General features: G+C 43.7%; 1 protein-coding gene across 8 annotated transcripts in view; it reads right to left on the minus strand.

Annotated features, from left to right (window-relative positions):
* Positions 1-13,776, minus strand: part of COL27A1 (collagen type XXVII alpha 1 chain) — a 252,548-nt gene that overhangs the window by 80,784 nt on the left and 157,988 nt on the right. For all 8 annotated transcript variants that reach the window (XR_014521564.1, XR_014521565.1, XM_083485690.1 and 5 more), the window contains one exon: positions 12,456-12,509. Coding sequence is in view for 6 of the 8 variants with exons in the window: in XM_083485690.1 (XP_083341816.1) it covers positions 12,456-12,509 (54 nt within the window). In the remaining 2 variants the exon portion in view is untranslated. The remainder of the gene's footprint in view (positions 1-12,455; positions 12,510-13,776) is intronic.

The following is a 13,776-nucleotide window of genomic DNA, read 5'->3' on the forward strand; positions in this document are numbered from 1 at the left end:
GGCCCTCTACCCCAACCTGGCGCTCCTCCAGATGCTGTTGGAGGACAAGCTCCAACATCTCTGACCATTGGCCATGCATAGTTTGCCTGAAAATTTCATAAATTTAATCCCTAGCATCTGCAATTAAAATGGATAAGGCAGCACATGATGGAAAAGGAAGAGACCTTTGTGTGAGTGTTTGGTTGCCTGTTACAGGAGCCACAATGGACTGCTAGACAGACCTGAGGTAGGGAACCTCTAGTCCACAGGCCACTTTTGGCCCATCAAGCCATTTCCACCCAGCAGAAGCGGGAGGACAGGGGTTAATCCTGCATTGGCTGCACAGCCCTATTCCCAGTTGGGTACTGGATCACTTAGCCTAGGCAGCAGGATTGACTTCCTTAGATATTCAGGATGGCCTCACCAGTGTATACTGCCACTTATGCATAAGTTTTAATGAGGATTCCCTGAATTTTATAAACTATACATTTGTGAATTCATAAACTCCAGTCGACATGAATTTATTATATATACAGTGGTACCTCAAGTTACAGACGCTTCAGGTTACAGACTCCACTAACCCAAAAACAGTACCTTAGGTCAAGAACTTTGCTTCAGGATGAGAACAGAAATCATGCTCCGGCGGCGCGGCAGCAGCAGGAGGCCCCATTAGCTAAAGTGGTACCTCAGGTTAAGAACAGTTTCAGGTTAAGAATGGACCTCCAGAACGAATTAAGTTCTTAACCCGAGGTACCACTGTATATTATAATGGTCAATATTTAATTATGGGTGGTATCCAATGTTAGTCCTACTCAAGAGTATACCCATTGAAACTGATGTATATTACTAACTTAGGTACATTAATTTTAATGAGTCTGAACAGAATTTAGTTGGGTACAACCCTATAATTTTTATCTTACTACTCCTTTAATTAGTTCTTCTTTCAACCCTGTGAGGTAGGATAGGCTGAGAGTTTGAGACTGGCCCCATATTACCCTCATTACCAAACTTAAAACCATGGAGAGACCTGGTTTGAACAAAGACATTGGATTCTTATCTCATTATACATGACTAAGCCATTTTTCACCTTCTCACCCCTTGCTTTTTCCTGTAAGACCTATTGCAGTCGTTAAGAGTCGTCAACAGGCTCATCTCAGCTATCTGCCAATCTCCCATTCCCACCACCCTTCTGAGTAATACCCCTCCCCACCTTCTCACTATATAGAAGGATCTGGCAACTTCTGTTTCAGTGTATCTGAAGAAGTGTGCATGCACACGAAAGCTCATACCAAGAACTAACTTAGTTGGTCTTTAAGGTGCTACTGGAAGGAATTTTTTTATTTTGACTATGGCAGACCAACACGGCTACCTATCTGTAACTGGACCCATACTACCCTGTAAGGTTCTTGGCTATGCAGGGATTTGAACCTGAAATTCCCTGGTCCTAGTACAACACTCTGAACCACTACACACCACATGAAAGACACACATGCAAGACAGGTGTGATTGTGCAACACCAGACTTCTGTGAATAGTGGGGTTGGGAGCACTTGGAAATGGAAATCCCTGGTTCAGCTTCCTTTTCCTCCCACACACAGTACAGCTCATGCAAGCAGCCCACTCATGCAAGCTCTTAAGTAGACAGATCAGCAGCTGACTGTAACATGCAAATCAGCCGGGAGGAAAGAAGGAGAGGTGGGCCAGCAAGGAAATGGGAGAGGGGAAGGAGGAAAGAAAACTGGAGCCAAACGTGATAATCATGATGCAGACTTGGAGCCAACAAAACTGAGAGCCAACACTGACCAAAGCGAGTGCAGTATGAGAGAGAGGAAGAGTCACACAGAGCGGTAGTGTAACTGCATAAGATGTGCAGCGGGGAAGACAGCCAAACTGCTACAGCAAGCAAAACCCTGTCAATGTCCTTTTTTGTTTTATTTATTTTTTAAAAGCAAGGCAGGAACTCCTGGCCAATCTGTGATGGCAAGATCGCAGCAGGAGCCCAAACAGCTGAAAGCTTGGTGGACAGGAGGCAGTTGTAAATGCAGAGATCCTGCACTTTATTTACTTATTTGTTTGTTTTAACTGGCAGGTGGGACTGATGACTTGGCTCCAGATGGTGGGGCAGCAGCTATCTCCTGTCACACAAAATCTGACGCTGCCTACCCCCATCCCTTTAAGATAACTGGTTCTCAATTATCAGGGGAATCCAGCAATCTAACACACAGGGTAAGGAAGGGCTGGAAAATCCCAACAATTCTGTGTCTCATTTGGCATTACTATGCCACTGATAAAGCACGAAAGGCATATCATCATACGCATGATAGTCCCAAGTCCTTCTTCCTGCCCCTTTCAATATATTACTTACTTATTTACTATTTCCCTTTGGAGTGTTGGGGGAGGGGTAGTATCTCTGGTGGGGGTCAGTCATGCTCCTTCTAAGGTAGTTTGCCCTCCTTTGGTCCCTGCCCTGCACTCAGCGCTCACCTGTGGCTCCTAGAAACTGTCCTGTTAGCATGTGGCAGCAGACGCACCCCAGGAATGGCTTCAAGTGGCCAGCTAAACAAGGTGAGGGAAGCAGATGGCTCTCCAACCCCAGGTGAGTTACAGACTTCCCCTGCATGCAAAGACAGGCTGCAGCGGATTGAGCAGATGAAAACCAAGAGGTGGTCTAGCAGTCAAGAAGGCGGTTTCTGCATGTGCTGCAGAAGGAAATGAGGGGCAGATGGGGCTCATCAGCCTGGGAAGGTAGTCCATCCAGGAGAAAGAAAACTCTGATTCTAAACCTCCACTGCTTTGTGGAATGTCTTCGGGAGAAGGAAGGGCTAAGGAGTAAACCTTAGGGGTTCCTAAGACGATTGGAAGGTGCTTTGTACACTTCCTTCTGGCAACTCCTGCAGCCAAGGTGGCACCAGATGTATTGCTCTGCTTTCATTTGGACCACATCAGCAAGGCCAAGAGGTGAGCTGAGGACCTCCATACCCACTGCTCAGGCTTGCGCCCCAGGGAGGTCCCTTTGGTGGTGCTAATACAGCAGTTTGACTTCACCCTTAGAAGAATACTCCATTGTCTCTCAAGCCAGATGGATGACAACAACTATTTTCCTTTCCAAGCAGGCAATAGGCATTTTAACTGAACTAGCATCAGTTAGGTGCAGTGGTTAGAGTATTGAACTAGGTCCTGGGAGACCGGGGTTCAAATCCACACTTGGCCATGACGCTTTCACCTTGGACCAGTCACTGCCTCTCAGCCTAACTTATCTCCTAACAGGATTGTTGTGGTGGTTAAATGCAAGAGCATCCCTGAGCCCAGTAGGCAAGGGGGAGAGATTCAAAGCTCTTCCTGTGCTGGAAAAACTTGGTGCAAAAGGAGCTTTTAAGCTCTCGCCCTTGCATCCAAGTGTTTTAATCAGATAGCTTATTTTGTGGGGGTTTAATTGGACAGCTTTCAACCACACAAAGTTGAAATTGCAGAAGTTCATTGCACCTAAGATGTGATTGCACTGTACTCTATAGTACAAAATACTGGAGAAACCACAGGATGCAGAGGCCAAACACCCTGATGAGGTACACCTAATGCTGCCAATGACTATAGCAGCAACTGAATTGCAGCTGCACTCCGCCATGCCCAACACAGCAGTCCTCTTCAAAGTGTAAACTGAACTAATCCCTTCACTGTCCATTTTATCAACCACTGACCTCACACTGTGAACATCTTTCTGTTTGCATTCAGGATATGACTGTGAACAAGTTCTACCTGTTCCTACCTCCTAGGTGCAATACCCCAGAGGCAACATTGCACCAATTAGTTGAAGCCTGTGAAACCTCTGTTAGCTGACAGTGGCAGTCACAGATGAACAAGAGAAATGGCGGCCCTGGGCCAGGAAATGACCCATCAGCAGCCAGGAGGCCCTCCAAGAATTGCACCAACTTCCAGAAATATATTTAAAAGGTTATGACGTGTTCCTTGCTATGTGATGGAACTAGTCCATAGTTAACAAACTGTTTCAGTGGCAAAATCTTCTGAGAGATATAAGACTGGCGTAAACATATACCTAAGATTCTGGTCCTCGAGGTCACAGGTAGGTGGCATGTGGCCCACAACAACTCCTGAAACTGCCCCATCCCTCCATCTCATGTTCCTCTCCTCTTGCTCTTTTCCTTCTTGTTTATCTTAGCTTTCAGAAGTTTTTCCTTATCCCCCTGCTTCCTTCTTGGTAGTTTCAGAGCAACTGAAAGAGGCAGTAATTATTATATTTTTACTTTGTAAACTGCAAAGAAGCCTATTGAGGTCCAGCGCCGAGGGCCTTCTGGCGGTTCCCTCATTGCGAGAAGCGAAGCTACAGGGAACCAGGCAGAGGGCCTTTTCGGTGGTGGCGCCCGCCCTGTGGAATGCCCTCCCATCGGATGTCAAGGTGATGGACAACTACCTGACATTCAGAAGACATCTTAAGGCGGCCCTATTCAGGGAAGCTTTTAATGTATGATATTTTAGTGTTTTTTGGTTTCTGTGGAAGCTGCCCAGAGTGGCTGGGGAAACCCAGCCAGATGGGCGGGGTACAAATAATAAATTATTATTATTATTATTATTATTATTATTATTATTATTATTATTATTATTATTATTTTGGCATTAAGCAGTGTATAAATTAATACAGTAACAACAACATAATTATTAATGCTTTATCCATTTATTTAGTGTGTTTATGTAATGCTTTTCATCAGAAGTGGCTATCAATTAGCTACTTTGGCTCAGTTCAATGTGTTAGAAATAGCACACAAAGCCTTAAATGGTATTGGGACCCAAAACCTAAAAGAATACCTTCCCCAGTATTAACTATCTCAGGCCCCGCAATTGGCAGGGAAGGTCCTATTGGCAGTGACACCACTGGGGACTGCCAGGTTGGTATTCACCCATGACAGGGTCTTCACAAGGATAATTCCTTATTACTGGAATGACCTTTCTGTTCATCATTGACATTCAGGAGAAGCTGAAAACATTCTTGCCTACCCAAGCATTTTATGGCTGAAAGATTCTGGATTATATCCAGTGATGGTGCTACTCAGGGTAGACTCATTGAGTTGTATCCAACTAAGCCCTAGTCAGAGCAGACTGGAAGTAATGGACAGAAGTTGGTCACATATATTAACTTCAATGGGCCTACTCTGAGTAGGACTAATGTTGGATATAATCCATCAAAACAAATGGCTATAACTAACTTGGATTCATTAATTCAGTGGGTCTGCTCTGAACAGAACTTAGTTGGAAACTAACACGTGGCTGGAGGAGAGTCTTTCAGACAGAGATGCTTTCAAACAGAAGACTTTCCTCTGCAAGGCAGGACAAATGACCACCCTAGCCATCACAGGAAGAGGCTTGCAAGGAAAACTTTGCAAAGCATAATACAACAATGGAATAAGATAGCATGTAATAAAACTAGCATCTGATTAAAATTATATAAATGAGAACCAGCAACACAGTCTATAAAAAACTGAGTAGAAAATAAATAAATTGTTAAGGACTGCTAAAAGGCCACAAGAGAGAAGGCCAAATTGAAATTGCATAAGATTTTCAAGTCCAGCCATTCTCAGCTTTTATTGGGTCATGGATTTCTTTGAGAAACTGATTAAAGCTATGGATTCTCTCCCCAGAAAATGGCAGATTAAGAACCAGTTCTATTAACAACACGGACAAGGAGTGGGGGAGCTGTGGCCACTCCAGATGTTGATGGACTCTGGCTCCCCTCAGCTGCAGCCCTAAGTATGGTCATGAGACACTCAGCTGAATAATATCTGAAGGGCCACAAGTTCCCCATTCATGAAGTGGCCCAGATTTGCATCCAACCAACCAGGGAATTTAATCCTGAACCCCAACACATATGGACTTAATTCCAGAGAGGATTTGGTGCATGTGTAGAGGGCATGAGCAGTCTTTGGCATGTGTTTAAAATTAATCCTTAGATTAAATCATTTTGCTGAAAATCTGGGACTCATCCAAAAGGGGGGGAAAGGTATTTGTGAAGAATTGAAGAAAAATAGACTTCCTATATTAGTTTTTTAAACAAACAAAAAACAAAAAAACCCTTTTTTGTAAAAGGGAATGGGAAAGCCTCAACTAAATCAGAACAAAATTATAGTCTTTTATCAGGAGGTATATTTATCTAAAAGGTCATTTCTGTCCCCTCCCCCCAGAAGTTTACACGGTGTTTTCTCAGTCTAATAACTATAAACATTTAAGCAGAGACCCCCTAAAAATCTCCATTGTCCTTCTCAATCAAAACCAGATCAACCATTAGTCTTGCCTTCAAAACTGAAATTAAACACTGACAGAATCCACATGCATCTGGCAAAAAGCTGCATTAATGTCTTTCCATTCTGATTTGAATTACATCCTTGGATGTGGGATCAGAAACACAGGGAATGCTGAAGAGGACAGGATCTGGAATTACTGCCCCTCAGAAACTCAACAAAACCAAAACGAAAAGGAAAAGGAAAAGAATGACGATGAAATTAAAGGCTTGTTCACATGAGATGATTAGGGTGAGGTTGGTTAGGGCAGAGCTGCTTAAGCATGCAACACATGTTGCTCATCCTGTAACAATTTTACTGGGCATGTCGGAGGTTAATTAAAGCCTATTGGCTTGTGGGGGACACAGAGGTGGGCCTTTTCACTGGTGGCACCAGAGTCATAGAATGCGATCCTTGCTGAAACATGAGTGCCATGAAAGAAAGAAAGAAAGAAAGAAAGAAAGAAAGAAAGAAAGAGGGTGTCACGAAAATTCACCAGCATTTTGTGAATTTCACCACATTATGATATTCAGTTACGTATGTCATACACATTTTTGTAATGTCATCCCCCTTTTTTCATGTTATTTTCACTAACAGGCACACTTTAGTGTGCAGTTTTGTACACATTACTTGCCTGGAGAACAGCACTGAAAACACTGGAGAACGGAGAATTTTGAAGAAAGGCAGCGTTTCAGTCCACGTATTGTTTCAGAAAATGAAAATTTGATAGTTTCACATTTAAATGTGAACGGAATCCAATTTTTCACTCATCTTTAATCCCAGGTCAATGCTATCATCTAGAAACCTTAGGTAGCTGTCCAGACCCCCCACTCCCCACTATTCTCACTATTGACCCCATCCCTTCAAGTAAATCAACTTGATATGCAACATAACAATTGAAAAGTCTCCTGCATGGGCAATACTTGGGCTTAGAATCACACCTGCTCAAGGTTATCCTAATAATGATAGCTTTTCTGTTACCAGTGGCATGGGTGGAAAACTGGGGCTGGTCTTAACACAGACTATTGGCATGCTGGTATGGTCCATAGCACTGGCTGAGAAATTGATGTTCCAGGTCAGAGTGGCTAGAGGCAAGTACAGTCCATTTTCATTATACTACATGTGGCAAATGTTCACGGAACACGTGGGTTGTTTGGACTATCGCAAGAAACCACCCAGTACTTATGAAAAAATGGGATGCAACCTTTCATAATAATCAAATGAAATCTTATTATCCAGTATTACACTAATCTGTACAAATGTTCAGGGAAGTTTTTAATGTGTGACATTTCAGTGTATTTTTAGTCTTTGTGGAAGCTGCCCAGAGTGGCTGGGGAAACCCAGCCAGATGGGCGGGGTACAAATAATAAATAAATAAATAAATAAATAAATAAATAAATAAATAATGCAAGCTGTTCATTTTTCATTGTTAGAACAGTTTTCTCAAATGTACCCAATCCCAAACAGATGGGTCTGGAAGTCAACTGTCATTCTCGCTAAGCATAACATCCCTGACTGGAAATTTAAATCGTGGTTACTAAGCAGAAGATACCATTTAAATTTCCACCAGTGCCTTGGAGTGATGCATTATGGGTATTTAAAATCAGTGCAAATCACAGTGCAGCTGTTGCTGCCACTGGCAGATAAGCCAATGGGAAGCCCATCAATATATGAAGGGTCTGACCAGAACACATTTTCCCAGAGGGCCTCCTCAAACCTGGAGCCCAAACATTGCCGCAGCACAGTACCATTTCATTATGAGATGCAGGGGGTTTCCCAGTATGTGTAGAAACTAGCCTACTGTACAAAGGTAAAATTTGCATTAGTTGCTCAGCCCACTCTTACTTCTTGCCTACCCCACCACTGGTATGTGGCCCTTAGAAAGTTGCCCAGAAAGGAAGATGGCCTTCAGGCAGAAAAGGATTCCCCACTTATCCTCCCTCAAAGAACGTAAGAGCCCAGATAGATCATACCATGCTTCAAGACAGCTGTTTCTTGTGGAATAAATCTGCAGCTTCCTACACCCTTATGGAACAGTGACAGAGCACTCTCTCCCTAGAAGGCAATAGTAGCATTTCTTTGTCAGCTAATAACTGCCATAAGCCTATTTGAAAGATTAACCTACAGGAAAGCTTTACGCATGATGGATGGACCAGGCGTTTGGGTCACAGTAAATGCCAGGTTAAGCACAATTGTTTAAACATGTGAATAATGTCACCTGTAGCTTGGCCCTTAGTGCATTGTTCAGCCTTTATTTCATGAGCACAATGATCCGCAGTGACCCTAATTTAACAGCAGGGCCTCCAGAAGTGCTTCATCCGCTCCAGGCCAGAGTGGATCTGGCCACCCAGAGCATGAAAAGAGCTGAACTCATTCAGGACCCAGCTTTTCACTCTGCTAAAGTGAAAAGTCCCGCTGGTCTTTCTAAAGTCTTTAACTGCCTTATTTCCACCTCATTAAAATAGCATTATTATTTTTTAGAGAAATTGGTGGTTGGTTGGGAGAGCAGCTTTCCAAAATTAAGTGGCTCTGACAGCTTCTGGGGCGAGGGCAGCCGGAAAGCTTTGCCACTGGCGCCACGCCTCACCAGTTGCCTGCTCTGCTCAGCCTGAGCTGGAAAGGAAGGCGAGTGGAGGGAACCCTGCACAATCTGGGGCCTTTTGGCAGAGGTAGCACAATACTGCAGTTGCAGAGAATTGGCTGCTGTAAGCACAGGCTTGGCTTGGGGTGTGGGGTGGCAAGGCAGAGAGAAATCAAGAAGGAGGGAGTCTGGTGCTCCAGAATGGGATGCTTAAGAGGTTCTTCCTCTTGGCTTCGCTGCTTCTGTGTGGCACAGAGCACTGGAGATTTCCACACTAATGAGTGGAGATTAGTTCTGCTCCAGGGCAGGCTGCTCTGGAAGAATTTTCCATCAATTCCCACTCAACAGTGATGGCTCTCTGCATGTCATTGGCTCCTCTCATGCAAAAATGGGTGTTGTTTGGTTTTCACAACCTCTAGAAATACAATACTGGCTACCTCTCTATGCCAAGAGCTCTGTTGAGGAATAAGATGCCCCCATCCCCAGAACTTTCACAAGGACTTAGAAATCATAAATTGATGTGGAAATCTATAAAAAAATGGACTTAAGGCTAGAAAAATGAGAAAAACCGAATATGACAAATTCACCCAGCCCTAATAATCACACACACACTCCGTGCCGTCTCTTGCTGGTGCCAGTAACTTATTTTACAACTTGTGCATTGCTTTAGTTCATGTTCCATCTTGAGAGACATCAAGGCTTTTATAGACTGCCTTGAGAGCCACTGAGTCTACAAGGTGGCCTATAAATTTCATTTACTGCATGAAAGTAAACTGCAGGACTCTAAATACTAGCAAATCAGCTGTTTGATAAAAGGAAACTGTGTGGGAGGAACAGCCCAGCCTTTCTAGTCCAAAAAAATTTAGCTGCTCAGCTCTTATATCTGATTGTGAGGAGTTCTTACAGAGAAGAGTTGCTGTCCAAGCCAGCCAGAATTGGTGTCAACAGAACTATGCTGTAAGAGCTATAACTTAAAGAATTGGTGCCTACTCTTGCTTCTCTCCTCTTCCCTCCTCCTCCCTTTTCCCTCTTGTGTCATGTATTTTTTTACTGTAAGCCTGATGGCAGGGACTGTCTTACTCCTGATTTTTATAAGCTACTCTAGGAGCTTTAAATAATTCCTGCATGTAATTCCAGGCAACTCTTTAACTTCTCTGAAAACAATAAACTCCTAGCTCTTGTTTGCATGGTAACTTGAGTGCCTCCAGATCTTTGAACCTAACTTTCCCCCACCCCTCTGACCCTGAATACACACACATCTTCATCTCTGGTTTCAGATCCTGGGCAACAGCAAAGCCAGGCTACATATTGTAAATTTGTATTTGTTCCAACCAAGCTCTTAAATACAGACATAAAAGCAAAACTATAATTTGGTTCACATCACCAGATTTTAAAGGTGAATACTGTGTAATATAATGCTGTTTGTAAATTCTAATCTTCACTAACTCATGGCAGGGGTACAAGCTTGAATCAGTTTTAAAAACAGATAGATTTATATCAACTAAAGATTTGCTTGCAGGTTTAACAGCTTGGGCTGCAATTTGAAGGAACAACTGCTTTGTGACACATAAACCAGCCCCTTCCTGTCTTTGTGCCAAATCTGATGAATGGGAAACCTAAAGATGGATTTTCTTCCAGCTGGTATCCAAACTAGCAGATATTTGGCATTGTGGGCTGAAGCCACTGTGGCTTGCTCTCCCTCACAACAAGAACCACAGGCAATTTGACAAAAGGCAGTGCTCAGCTGAATTCAAGGTCTATGCATCTTTTCAATCCGGATCGTCCCACAATCCTCCATTAAATTTGGAACTGTCAGTTCTGAAGTCTCATAGGTCCCAGCATGGTAATATTATGTAGAACAGCAACCTCCAATCCAGATTCCCAGAGAGAGTTACTGAGTGCCTAAGGAGAAACCATGCCCTTACCTACAGCACCCACAAAATTGGTGCTGGCATCAAGGGTCAGCACAGCCAGGTATCTGCCAATGCCCCACACCAGAAAGGGGCTAACTGACATGAGTACCTCTTCACTGTTGCAGCCTGCAGGCTCACCTTGCCTCTGTTCTGACCCAGGCAAGAATGGTTGTGAGAAGGAGGGTCACTAGATGACACTTAGAAATCACAAATTCAGATGTTGTTGGATGGCAACTCCTGTCATCCCTGATCCTTGGCCATGCTGGGGATGCAGGAGTTAGCTACCCTTGCAGCACAGAAACATGTGTGCCAAGGCCCTGTGACACAGTCACTCCCTACCCTATATGATGAAATAACCATACTAGACAGTATGAAATAACCAAACTAGACAGTGGGTTCAAATAGGCCACAGCTTTATCGGATACAGATGAGAATAGTTTGGCATAGGCATTGGGTGAAGCCATTTAATTAACTCTAGCCCATCTGCTGGGAGTGTATTAAGGGTAAACCACAACATGGGGGGCACTAAGACTTACATCAAATAGGGGTACCCCCAAGGGGTCCCCACTAAAGGAGTTCTATGGCTCTAGCCCCAGTCTGGCAGTCAAACTGAAGAAACTCTCCACGGTTCCCTTTAATGGGATACCCTTAACCAAGGAGGGGGCAGGAAGAGGCTACAACCTCCCCTCCAGCCAGGCTGCAATACTGCCTGAGTGTTTAAGGTAAACAGACCTACAGCCAATACATGCACACTGTAATCTGCATTGTGCAATGTACAAAAACAGCCTACGTGTTCCATAAAAGGCATACATACAATGTTACTAGCAGGTATTTCCTCCTACTGAATATTAGAAGTGTTTGTTATGGTGGCTTGTTATAAAGAGATACAAGGATTCCAGAAGACTTCCAGTACATATCTTAAAACAATAAACTGCGGGAACTTGTCCACATTCCTGTTTGGAGGTCCTTAGAAAGCACTTTTCTGAAAATTGTCTGTAGTAGATGTTTGACAGTTATAAATAGACTGAAACAAAGCGGCATAGGTGCAATCAGGTGAGGAGCACCCAGAAGGAGTTGAAGTTAAGAGGATAGCCTCTAAAAACATCATCAGCCAAGTAAAAACCACACCCATCTGAAACCAAAGCATAAAGACACACTAGCAATTAAGATTTGATGCACTGATGCTCCAGATCTTGCATAAAAGTTGGATTTCCCCCATTAACAGAAAGCAAATCAGTGAAAGGAAGCAAAGGCACGAGATGATTGCGAAAGGATGCTGATGTCTTCTGGATGCTCCATTTAAAAGAAATGGTAAAGAAGACACTATAAGATAAGGTTACTAGATTTTTTTTCCAATGAATCCAGGGGCACTTTTCAACTTCAATGGATTTTGTATGGGGACTGATTTGTAAATGGGGATGTCTGGTAACCTTACCTGGAAATGGTTTTAATGTTGTAAGCTGCCATGGGGCCTTTTTGAGGACCAGCAGGCAAGGCACAAATGATTTTATGAACAAACAAACAAATCAGCAATTCCACCCAACTGCTACATGCACACACACACAAAAGCCCATATCACCATTTTCCGCCATCCTTAGTAATATTTTTACTGCATGCAATGCCCCACTGCAATTTCTTCTTTGGGACATTAAAGGAAAAATTATCAACAAGGAACTTTACAAATTTAGCCACAACTTACCCGGCGACCTTTTGAACCTCTTGATCCTGGGGATCCACGAACTCCAGCAGGACCCTGGTAAAGCAAGAAAAATGTGGAGGTAACTTGCTTACAGCATGGGGTCACGTCAGGACTCCAAAATGTTTGCGTTCCATTACTTTTTTAAAAGCAAGACCTAATTTTGATGAGGATATCTGAAATGGGAAATTTGCTATAAAGTGTAGGTGTGGGGGGGATGGAGGGAGACACTCCAGACCATGAGCCAAATGTGGCCCTCAAGACCTCCCTATCTTGCCCTTGGGATGCTCCCCAGACCACTCACCTCACTGTCTCTACTTCACAACTTGTTTGTCTGGCTGAACTGTGTCTTTGAACAGAGGCTCCTATTGGCTTGGATGTAGGATGGACCAATTGTGTGTGTGTGTGTGTGTGTGTGTGTGTGTGTGTGTGTGTGTGTGTGTGTTTAGTGGGTGCAGAACCTTTAGTTTTGCATGGCTGGGACGTAAACTACTGATCAAATGTAACAGGCCCCCATTTGGTGCTACCCACTTTTGATTCAGATCCTACTCACGTTGCTCTCTGGCCCCATCTGCCACTGGCAACACAGCCCACAGAAAGCTGCCTATGGCAGGATGTGGCCTTCAGGCTGTAAAAGGTTCTGTAGCCCTTAGGTAAAATGCTGTGGACATTTGCATTGTGCAAGTGGGTTGGGCCATGGCTAGTTAAGCAATAGTTAACTGATTCATTAGGACTTACTTCTGAGTAGACATGGTTAGGACTGCACTGTTATTTATGGCATTTGTATACTCCTCAATCAACCATGTTCTTCAGGTAGCTCACAGTTTAATACTCAATAAATACATATGCAGTCATACCTCGGGTTACAGCCGCTTCAGGTTGCGCTTTTTCAGGTTGCAGGTTACTTTCGGGTTTCGACGATCACGCATGTGCAGAAGCGCTAGCTTGCGCTTTGCGCATGCACAGAAGCACCAAATTGCAACCCGCGCATGCGCAGACACGGGTTGCGAACGTGCATCCCGAATGGATCACGTTCGTAACCCGAGCATCCACTGTAATCAATTAACAACCAGATTAATTAAAAACATCACCGTAACCCAACAAAATGGATCGTTTAGGCACGGGGAACCCTCACAGCTCACCAGATACTGCTAGACTGCAACTCCCAATACTCCCTGCTGCTGCTGCTGCCCATGCTGCCTGGCCCTTATGGAAGTTAGAATCAAACAATATTTAATAATCTGTAATATGGTTTATTCCTCTCTTTATTTCCTTGTCTTTAAAGAAAAATTTCCAGCTTATTACTAGTCTATAAAATTCCTTC

Source organism: Podarcis liolepis, assembly GCF_965112155.1.
Source record: "Podarcis liolepis genome assembly, chromosome: Z".
NCBI classification, from domain to species: domain Eukaryota; kingdom Metazoa; phylum Chordata; class Lepidosauria; order Squamata; family Lacertidae; genus Podarcis; species Podarcis liolepis.